The 11,360-nt window shown below is 38.5% G+C and overlaps 1 protein-coding gene across 1 annotated transcript; it reads left to right on the top strand.

Moving 5' to 3' along the window:
• The first annotated feature begins 1,749 nt into the window (after positions 1–1,749).
• Positions 1,750–10,015, top strand: LOC112839626 (transcription factor BTF3). The gene is made up of 6 exons (XM_025892608.2): positions 1,750–1,981; positions 2,321–2,389; positions 5,898–6,011; positions 6,337–6,538; positions 7,993–8,049; positions 8,916–10,015. Exons 1-6 carry the CDS (start codon positions 1,850–1,852, stop codon positions 8,960–8,962), a joined length of 621 nt encoding a protein of 206 aa, XP_025748393.1. The 5' UTR covers positions 1,750–1,849; the 3' UTR covers positions 8,963–10,015.
• The last annotated feature ends 1,345 nt before the right edge of the window (positions 10,016–11,360 follow it).

Here is an 11,360-nt window from a genome sequence, read left to right as displayed (position 1 = left end):
GAGATCATAACGGGAGAAGAAAGCAGCCACTTAACCGACTGAGCCATCCAGGAGCCCCCAGAATGTGAATTTCCTAACCATTCACAAAATATAGCAGAAGTCAAAAATCAAAATTTTCTTTTCTTACTATTAGGGCACCTGTCATGATTTTCAACATAATGCAAGTCTTAAAAATTAGAACAAGACAGAAAAGTGCGAACCAAGGAAAATAAAAAATAACCTGGGATATTTCCTGAAAACAGGCATATAAAAGGTCAGTCAGGTGGCAGGTAGGTGGAAGAGTGCTGTTTATGTAAATGATCAAAAAACATTTTAAGACTAGAAAGTTTCAAAAGCCCTCAGTATAACATGGAAGGAGGGGAAATGTGTTCCTGAACAAAGACATACTGTCAAAAAGGGGAGTATTTCTATGTATTTTGTAATATTTCTATAGCACTGAATGTTGGCAGTCATTTTGACCTTTACAGTAGCATAATAGTTCATCTTTTTCTGTACTAAATTTGACTCATATTTAAGAGGAGCAACATCGATTAAGAAAATATCAACTGCTACAATTACCCTAAAAAGTAATACAGCTGTCCTATTTTCTTAGACATCACATTTTAACAAATTTACACGTGAAAAGTATTCAAAAACAAAGATTAATCTTAACTGGAGAGAAATCTGCACCTACACGTTTCCTTGCTATATAAATTGTATTTTCTCGAGATTTTGGACTCATTTTTGAATCTGCAAAGGCTTTTCATAGCTATGACCACAAAAAGGCTGACCAGATAGCATTGATTTAAAGCTTGTCTTAAAGCTTGCCCTACCATTTAGAAAATTTAGCCTCTCTAAACACACCAGGCACAGACTCTCCTTTGATTGCATTACCGAATTAAGGAACAAAGTTTGTTCAACTGTGAATCACAAATTGTAAAATCCGTGCCAATTTATAGCAGGAGTCAGTTTTTTGTCTGTTAAAGAAACAAGAGAAGGTAATTAAGTACAGGGGTCTGCGGTGGTACCTGCTACTCTTGCTGAAATTCAGATTACCGGGTTCCATCCCTAGTCGGACGGAACCCCTTTTAAGAAGTGGGCCTCTGGGATTCTGAACGTGCTCGCCAGAAATTGTGAACCACGGTCCTGCAACCCACCAAACCACCTCATCCTGGAAGGTAAAATTAGTTTACTTCGGCAAAGTTTTGACAAAATGTCTTGGTAAAGGCTGATTCGGACCGGAGAGGAACTTCTAAAACATTCAGTTGATTGCTCCAATCTACACCAAACAGCGAAGGAGAGCGAGTAAAGATGAGCGCACGCTGAGCGCCGAAGCGTTTCCGCAAACGTAAATTGCCCTTTCTTCCGAGGGTAAAGAATTTGGGGTTCAGGGTCGACTTACTCAACCCTAACTGCAAAGAACCGTTCTTTCTGACTCCTCTAGGGTCTTTCACAGGACTACACGCAGTGCCGCCAGCACAGTCTCTCGTGAGGTCCCAAACGGGCCCGAGCTCGATGAAAATTGTGCTTGCGCGACAGTCATAAACGCGGCGGCCTTAGGCCGCGCGTGCGCAGCGAAGCACTGAGCTCGCGACAAAGTCCGTTTCCTGACTTTTGCAGGAAGCAGCGTTGCATCACTTCCGGCCTCCCTTTAGCTGCCATCTTGCGTCCCCGCGTGTGTGCACCTAATCTCAGCTGGTCCGCCCGAGACCCCCTGAGCGCCAACCCTATTCCCCCGCGCGGTCCCATTTCCGCTCCAACAAGGTACAAAAAGGCTTTGGACGCCGGCGTGGGAGGAGGACGGGAACGGGGGCGGGAAGTGCCCGGAAGGAGCGAGACAGGGAGGGACAGGGCTGAGGAGAGGAAGGCGATGCGACGGACAGGCGCACCCACTCAGGCTGACTCTCGGGGGCGAGGTCGAGCCAGGGGCGGCTGCCCTGGGGGCGAGGCGACGCCGTCTCTTCCTCCACCTCGCGGCGGAACCCGAGGACAGGAGCCTCAGGTACCGCGAGGCTTGCGGAGAGTGGCCGGGCCGGGCAGGCCCTGGCTAGGCCGAGGCCGGGCCAGGGCCGGGGGTGGGGGGTGCTGACCCTGCGTGGGTTAGAGCCCTTTTCTCGGGCCTGTAAGGGCGGGGGGAGGCAGTTGTGGAGGAGGGGTAGGAAGATGGGTGTTCTTTACGCTCCCTCAAAACTGAAATTGGGAGCTTTGCGGGGTGGATTGGGGATTCAGGCCTCGGCCTGTTTAGAATATTTTTTTCTTTGCTGATGTCTTGGGAAATAACGAGCGTGGAATGCTGGAGTGAACCAGACCTTTCCTCGCTGAGGGTTTCCTGTTTTTCTAGATGAAAGAAACTATCATGAACCAGGAGAAACTCGCCAAGCTGCAAGCACAAGTGCGCATTGGTGGGAAAGTAAGTTTTAATAGTTTTTTGGGCTTTTGGAAGCTTAAAGGTTGGGGGTGGTTTTTTGGTTTTTGGATTTGCTTTTCTTGTATTGTTGGCTTGTCACTGTCTCTAGAGGGCATTTCATAGAGCTAGCCAAGCGGGGGTGGGGGGAGGAGGCGGGGTTAAATGATGTACAATAGAGTGTATCTGGGACATGCACGTTGTAGATTAAAAGAAAAAAGTGAGTAGATGAAAAGAGAACTTAATAAACATTACTTCTGTGTAAATATGTTTTCAGTGTTACAGTGTTTTAGTAGAACAAAAGTGTTTCCTGGTTTAAGTAGTAAGAAAATGTGCCATTTTGGTTAGGTAATCATTGTGGACATCATACTCCTAACTTGTTTGGCCTAAGTTGTATACATTCAGTGCTTTGCTTTTTTTTTTTTTTTTTTTTATTAACTATGCTGACTCTGAACTTGAGTTCCACCTGTCTTTTGAACTGTAGTTTATAATGTAATGTAAGGTTCTGGGTAATTGTTGTACTTAATACTTAGAAGTTTGTGTGTTTCGTAAGTTAAGACCTTTCTGTAATGCTTTCTTAAATGCAATTCAGAGTAGTTGTATATTTTCTAGGCTGTTTGGAAGATACCTATGTTAGCGGTACATCACAGAATTTAAGAGCAGTGACTATGGATTTGAAAATATTACTTAAACAGATATCTTTCAATTTGATTTTGTTAATATGCTAAAACTGAGAGAATGAGAATGATCGTAGGTTTTTAGGTTTTTGGCTAATTGGTTTTTTTTTTTTCCTGCTGGATACTAATCTTCAAGAGTACTCTTTGTTGAACTTGGAAGTTTTAGATTGTTTTCTGAGTAAGTTATTTAAATCAGAAGTCCGCTCTAGACAGGTCTACTTTATATTTTGCATTGTGTTAGCACATTCCTAGTATTTAACAAGGTGTGGTAGCCTGTGGGAACAGAGCATGTCTTTACTTGGTAAAACTTGTAAAGCTTCCCTAGGACAAGTTTATTACCTATTAGTTTTTCCCAATTTTAAGCATTTGCCTTCAAGTAGAATCTTCTGTGAAGTAGCCAAAAGTTGCATGGAGGCTTAAATAATGAGATGTGCATCTGTTAAATTACTGGACTTTGTCAACAATGAATATATCGTGATCCTTTTTTCTTTCCTGAAGCTAGTAGTCTTCAGGATCTGCACCTGCTCATTAACAGATAGTAGGTGTTTCTTGTTCTTAGCAATTGTTAAAAGCTAGGTGTGGCCTTCAGGTCCCAGAAAAACTCATTATCCTTTGTGGTCAGTGTTTCGATGTTCTTATATTAGTGTTTTTAACTATCATTTAGTACCGGTTTCACAAGAAATACTTTGAATAATGTGCTTGTGTGCTTTCTTTTGTTACTCTGATCATTAGTCTTTAGCTATTAGAAACAAATTTCTAGGCAAGGAAAGCCTAGGTTTTTTAGATTTTTAAGGCTGATGTAGGATTGAACTTTAGTTAATATAGGAAATACTAATGTCATCGTAATAAGGAAATAATTTCATTTTTAAAAAACTTTATTATGGAATGAAATTTAGTGAGTGAGTTTTGCCTTAGAGAAATCTGTGTTAGGTGCTTTCAGGTAAGTAGTATAAAAGTGCTTTTATTCAGTATCCGATCAGAGCATTGATATAAATTGTATCAGTAAAAATTGAACTCTATAGATGTGAATTGTATAGAACTTATAGAAGGTGTGTCAGTTTTGTTTTTAGAATCTTATAGTAATCATTTAGAATGTCTTTTAGAATTCTTTGAAAACCAGACTCTACATGTCCACATTAAAGTGATTTTTATTCTTAAAGGTTTTTTGGGGAGTTGGTAGCCAGTATTTTTTGTAGCTTTTGATATGTTATTCAGTTCAGCTATCATTTACTTAAGATTAACTGTGCTCAGGCCTGAGAATACGAAATTTAAGAAATTTATGGTCGCTAAGGGGACTTTAACACTAGTAGGGGAGATTTTTTTTTTTAATCTGTTTTCATAGTGTAATATACATAGTGCAGTAGAAGCATTTTTGAAATATAGAGATAGGAATGATTTTGCTTGGCAGTTTTTTGCAGAGTTTAGGGAAGACACAAAAGAGGTAATGCTTTGAATAGGGTTTTAAAGGACAAATAGGAATTGGTGTGTAGGTTGGGGTATAATGAAGTAGGTAAAGAGCCTTATGTATCATGTAAAGGGCTTAATCTGTACATAAAAGTTCTTGAGAGTGTTACTAAAGAGTGTCAAGCAGAAAATGAGTCACATTTGCCTAGTTTTTTTTGTTTTTTCTTTTTTAAGATTTTATTTATTTGAGAGAGAGAGAGAGAGAGAGAGCACATGAGAGGGGGGAAGGTCAGAGGGAGAAGCAGACTCCCTGCTGAGCAGGGAGCCCGATGCAGGACTCGATCCTTGGACTCCAGGATCATGACCTGAGCTGAAGGCAGTCGCCTAACCAACTGAGCCACCCAGGCGCCCTCACATTTGCCTAGTTTTGAAAGTTTATGGGATATATTTGAGAAGGGGTATATCTGTACTTGGTATATACATACAAGAGGCCACAAGTTTTCTTGAAGCTTGTATTCATTCAAGTTACTGAGTACCTTCAGTGAGCCAGATACTGTTCTCAATACTGTTCATAGCAGTAAACAGAATGGAAGCTCTTGAGGTTACATTCTAGTGAGGGGAGACAAACAATAAGATACATTTATGATTGTTATGAAAAAATAAATAAACTTGAATAGATAGATGATGACTGTAGGAGTTGCTTTTTTACATAGGGTGGTTGGGAAAGGCCATTGATAACGGTGACATAAGAATAGAGATCTGTAGTAAGGGAGGGAACCAGTGCAGATGGTAGGGGAAGAAAGGAATAGTATGTGCAAAGGCTCTTTTTGGCCTGTTGAAGGAACTGTGAGGAGGTTTATTTGGCTAAAGATGAGAATGTGTGTGTGTGATAGAGGTGGTCAAGAACAGCATAGTAGGGTTGGGGCAGATCATGTAGAGGCCTTGTGAGTTAAGGTAAGAACTTCCAAAATTTTATTCTTAGGTATTATAAAAGTCTATATAGACTCATTTGAGTGTGTCCATACACTCACTGTCTTGCCTGTGAATATTAATGGCTGTTGATTTTTCATTAATTAAAAACAGAAAAGGTTAATAGTTCTGGACATGGAACTTTTAAATGAGGGTTAATTTAGGTTGATACATGCCACCTCTTTGATCACTTCTAGAGCAGATAATCTAAAAAAAAAAAGACTTTGAAGAGATTCTTTTATATATGACAATCAGAAGCTTAGAAGTTATTAAGGATTTATAGACAATTCCTTTGTTAATCTCTTTCTGCTTCCATCATTTCCTACTTGCTGCCTAAAAGTTTGTGCTTATGGTAATTTTCTTAAACAGATACAAAGGTCAGAAAGGGATTAGAAACTTTCCGTTTGAAAATGTCAGTTGTTATGGTATATATATGTGTGTGTTTTCTTTTCTCCTCACTCTAGGGAACTGCTCGCCGAAAGAAGAAGGTGGTTCATAGAACGGCTACAGCAGATGATAAAAAACTTCAGTTCTCCTTAAAGAAGTTAGGGGTAAACAATATCTCTGGTATTGAAGAAGTAAGTGTCAAATTTTATTTCTTTATAAAACAAGTTTTGGTTGGAAAAAGCTTCAGTGGGCATGCATCATTTTTTATTTACTTATTTTTCTCCCAACAGAGAATTTCATATCCCTCTAAAACAGATTTCTATTCCACTAGTGAATATTAGGGAGTGCCAAGTCTGAAAGAGATTAGATTGCACTTTCCATTCCAGGCAAAATATCATTTGTGCTTCACAGTGAAATAGTGGATTAGTTAGCCAGCCTTGGGCTTTTCCTTAATAGAATGTTTGATTTTTAAAGAATTTTGGTGGGTGTTGCTAATTACCTTTTTTTTCTTTGTAGGTGAATATGTTCACAAACCAAGGAACAGTGATCCATTTTAACAACCCCAAAGTTCAGGCATCACTGGCAGCGAATACTTTCACCATTACAGGCCATGCTGAGACAAAGCAGCTGACAGAAATGCTACCCAGTATCTTAAACCAACTTGGTGCAGACAGTCTGACTAGTTTAAGAAGACTGGCTGAAGCTCTGCCCAAACAATGTGAGTTTTTTGTAGTGGTTTTGCCCAGGGTTACTGATTTATCAGGAAATTTCTAAGATCTCAAGTAGATACGAATATCTTTAAATTTAGAAATGGCAGTTTTCCTCTAAAAAGTGCCAATTTTTACAGTGACCTTTAACCAGGTGTTCTTAGTGTGTTTAGTAAGTTAACTAGTATACTGTGATCATTATACTTGATTTAGTGGAATATTTGTTTTCTATCTTGCTTTGGACTAGTGATTTAAAATTTTTACCTTTATCAGCTGGAAATGATAATGTTAATTTGGGGCTTTTTTGATAACTGAAAGTTTAGAATTAAAATACGTTATAAATTGTCAAATTTTTTCAGTCGTATTTACAAGTGGTATTACCAGTAATGTTTAAGAATTGGCCTGGCATTGGGCGCCTGGGTGGCTCAGTTGGTTGGGCGACTGCCTTCGGCTCAGGTCATGATCCTGGAGTCCCGGGATCGAGTCCCACATCGGGCTCCCTGCTCATCGGGGAGTCTGCTTCTCCCTCTGACCCTCTTCCCTCTTATGCTCTCTATCTCTCATTCTCTCTCAAATAAAAAAAAAAAAAAAAAAAGGCCTGGCATTATTCAGGTGTTTTTAATTATACAAGGATTTTGTTCAGGGCAGAAAATCTTGTAGTTGAGTAAGTGCATTAAGAGACATAGTTACTTTATGCTGTGGTCCTCTGATTAAAATTTTGAAGAATGGCAATGTAGAAGAAAGACAAACTTATTATATGGTCCATTTAGTCATCCATGTTTTTCTAGGCATTCACTCTTTCTGCTTTGACATTTTATATACATACAGTTTGGGGGGTTTTTCCTAGTGTGTGTGTGTGTGTTTCACAGTGAGAGGCATAAGATCTTATTCTAGAAAGTCTTAGGCCTTCAGAGCTAAAGTAGGTTTTGGAAATACTGAAAATCTGATAGGATTAGTACTGTGAGGTCTCAACTCCAAGTGTAGTTCACTTTCTTGTGTATTAGAAAGTTGATGCTTACCACCAATCAAAGGCACTTAATTTTTTGATCATTTTCATTTCAGTAAAGGTTTGTTAAGCACCTCCCATAAACCATGCACAAAACAACATTATTTTAGAAAACAGTCTCTTAATTTTTGCCTCCCAAAAGAAATCTTCCCATAATTTGGTGTATGGGTTTACCTCTACCCTGAGGTCACTCTATTGTTTTTATTCCACCTCAGGGCCTGTGATGGGCCAGAGGGATTGAAAAGATGGGGATGGGATTTGTTTTGTTGGCTGTGCACAGGATTGTAGTTCATTTGTAGACATTGGGCTACCATGTTATTAGTACTTAGGGATGAAATCTCATGTCACTGTTGTCATATGAATGTAAGTTGTAACAACACTTGACCTTTCATCTGTTCTTTTGGTTAATGTTTATTAAAGACGTAACAAACGTGTAACCTCTACATTTCCCTTTCACAGCTGTGGATGGAAAAGCACCACTTGCTACTGGAGAGGATGATGATGATGAAGTTCCGGGTAGGAACCTTCACTTATGGCCAACGTAGAGAATCTTAGAAGGAAGAATAACAAATCTTTATACTGTAGGAAAGCCTCCCTTGGGGGAATTGGTAATAAGGTAAAGGACAGGAAAGGAAGACATGAACCTCGCTTAGAATGAAAAAAAATAATGCAGTGTTACTATAACTAGGAGTTATGTTTGCAGACTGGGCTTTTTCTGATTGGAAACTTCAAATACTGAGCAAGCATGTATGTTGTCACGTAAATAGAATAACTGGTAGACCACTAACGACCCATTTCCTAGTTAGGGATTAATAAATTGATGAGAAGGCATGGAGAAGTTCAGGCATCTTGGGATATGGTATAACCATTCTAAAATAAGAAAAACTCTTGGCAATCAGGAGGGATTTTTCTGTTAGCTGTTACTTGATAATTTTGTTGCAAAACATGTTTATTGAGCAGGAGAATCACTGGACTGAAATATTTTCACTTTGCATAGGCAGGTGTCCTTTTGGAATCCAGGAAAACTTCATATTGTTTGTGATGGTGTTCTTTGGTTCTGACGCCTATGTTTACTAATATATTAATATTGCTTAATTTTAATACTTGGGGTGAAATGGCACTAGGGAGGGCACGTACATATTTTTTAAGCATAGTATTTATGTCATCAGATTAATGAATTTTCCTCCTTCCCTTGTTTTAATTACATGCCAAAATGTACACTTGAAAATGTGCCACATGGGTAGTAGTCTCATTGGAAATAAAGTATTTAAACGTGTATCTTGATTTTAACTGTAGGATATATTTTGAGAGCATTTTTAATCTCTTTAGAATCTGATGATTTGTAGATTTGGAGTTTTTTCAAAGTTTGTCTTTTTTTCTAGATCTTGTGGAGAATTTTGATGAAGCTTCTAAGAATGAAGCAAACTGAATTGAGTCAACTTCTGAAGAACATAAAACTTGAAGAAGTTACTGGGAGCTGCTATTTTATATTATGACTGCTTTTTAAAATTTTGTTCATGGATCTGATAAAATCTAGATCTCTAATATTTTTAAGCCCAAGCCCCTTGGACACTGCAGCTCTTTTCAGTTTTTGCTTATACACAATTCATTCTTTGCAGCTATTTAAGCTGAAGAAGCCTGGGAATAAAGTTTGAAACAAGGTTAATAAAGTTCTTTGCCTAGGATATGGTTTTATTTTTTATTTCATTGACATTGATTTGTACACAGAAAGCAAAGTTGTTTATAGAAAGCTAATCATGGCATGTAATATAGCTGGTAATTGATGAAATTTGATTGAAGATTTTAAATGGCCGTATAATATAACAAAGGTGGTATCAAGTTTTCATGTTTTAAACTTTTCTCCAGCAGTCCTCAGGGCTTCAGTAATGTATGTAATGGGTATAAATTATAAAGAATGGAATATTGCTTAGTGGGTGAGCAAGAGGTTTTTTTTCTCTTAATATTGTCTATATTGTAAGTATATACTAAGTGCCTTTAACATATTGCACTTAATTTTCTCTCATTTAATCCTCAGTCTATGAAGTAGGGATTTGTAGCTCCATTTTCTAGTTGTAACTCAAGGTTACCTAAAAAAAGTGGAAGTAATCTCTTAACTCTCTTCCTTGTAAGATATTCTGTAAGACACCTGAGAAAAGCTAGTGTTTGCATTAGGAATGTCACCTCGTCTTAAATTTAAAGTGGTGGAGGGCAACTTTTTCTCTCAAAAAAATCTTAAAGTTGACGTGTATACAGTTGTAAGAAATTTAACACACATATTTGTCCCTGCACCCCAATCAGGATACTGAACAGTTTCATCATCCCAGATATAAGGCTACTTAAAAAACTTAGCAATCATGTTGAAGTAAAAATTTACAAATGGCAATTAAAATAAATGTGTCATCTGCATCGAGGCAAATGAGAAAATTGTCTTAGTTTCTACTTGTAGCCATAAGAATTCATTTTAAATTTATATAACAATTTGCAAGTACTGTCTGAGGGTACTATGCAGCTTTATCTAAAGTCACTGTAAGTAAGCTACCAAAAATGAAATACTTGTATAAATAGTATTTGCACATCTTAACATTGTATTGTTTTCAAAGGATGTTTATCAGTCTTGATAAAGTACACTGCTACAGTAACAGACTTCACAGTCTCAATGGTTTACAAAATTACAAAGAAAAAGTACATGTTTCCAGACTATTGTGGGTCTTGTTGGGCTCTGCTACATAATCACTCTAGCCCCCAGACTGGCAACCTCTTCCTGAAACACTCTGCTTCCTGGCAGAGTAAGAAGAAGGTGGGTCATTTGCTGGCTTTTAAAGCTGTTAGTCACAAAGGTCACTAGTATGTAACCAACTAAGTGGAATGGCTAAAGGAAGGCAGAAGATTGGGAAGGCCTGGAGTGGGGCCTGTGGGTTTGCATTTCTGATAAGGTCCCAGGTGATTCTGATATATCATGCAGGTCCACTGACCATGCTTTGAGGAGATGAGATTTTAAGTTAGAGATTTCCTCAACTCATCCCAAGATACTGGGGTGAAAGTGACAGGCTGACTTGGGCATGTGAAGAATGCCACTCTGAATATCCTCCCAGGTTTTTGCCCAAGATCTGTATGGGAATGGGACTAGAGAAGTACAATAGATTTCCAAGACTGTCCTACACAGGGCATCTTGCTTCTTTTAGAAGCTAGCTAATTCTGTTCGCCTGAATCCAGAGGTTTTTCTCCAACAACCTTGAGAAAAGATTTTTTGTTTCATTTTTTTAAATGGTCTGCTGTGTTAGTGGCCATAGATTAATAAGGTTTTTCTTATAATACCTTCAGTATCGTGATAAGCAGGGTTATGTTACAGATGCAAATGACTTAAAATTTTAGTTGCTACAAAGATTTGTTTGACACACTTGATGTTTGTGGTTTGCCTGTGGCTGGGATCCACTTTACTCCAAGGGTAGCATCTAATCGGAACATTGCTAGTTTCAGGACAGGGAAAAGAGGGCAAACAACCAGCTGGCTCTGCGCACTTGGGAATTGATGTACATCATTAATCAAATTTCATCAGCCAGAAAAAGTCACGTACATAGTCAAGTCTGATGGCTATGAGGACTGAGGAAATCTAATACTCCCTCAGAGCAGGACAGCAAATACTTTTGGACAATACTACAACCCACCATATCCTTACAATTTTTCTTTAATCGCCCACAATCCCTCTGGCTATTATATGTTAAGCTTTGTACCACTCGTTTTATATAATCTCATTGGTTATAAAAATTCCCCTCTCCCCCAAAGAGCCATGTTGTACAAACAAGGAAACCATCTTCAAGAGGTGAGTC

The sequence above is a fragment of the Callorhinus ursinus genome, unplaced genomic scaffold (assembly GCF_003265705.2).
Source record: "Callorhinus ursinus isolate GAN/ISIS: 27379988/994484 unplaced genomic scaffold, GSC_fseal_2.0 scaffold23, whole genome shotgun sequence".
Classification (NCBI taxonomy): domain Eukaryota; kingdom Metazoa; phylum Chordata; class Mammalia; order Carnivora; family Otariidae; genus Callorhinus; species Callorhinus ursinus.
This window is presented reverse-complemented; position numbering and strand designations above follow the sequence as displayed.

Coding starts and splice junctions, on each gene's coding strand:
- LOC112839626 (XM_025892608.2), top strand. CDS start 1,850: ATGCGACGGACAGGCGCACCCACTCAGGCTGACTCTCGGGGGCGAGGT. Junction 2,390..5,897: donor AAGTGCGCATTGGTGGGAAA/GTAAGTTTTAAT, acceptor TCCTCACTCTAG/GGAACTGCTCGCCGAAAGAA. Junction 6,012..6,336: donor ATATCTCTGGTATTGAAGAA/GTAAGTGTCAAA, acceptor TTTTCTTTGTAG/GTGAATATGTTCACAAACCA.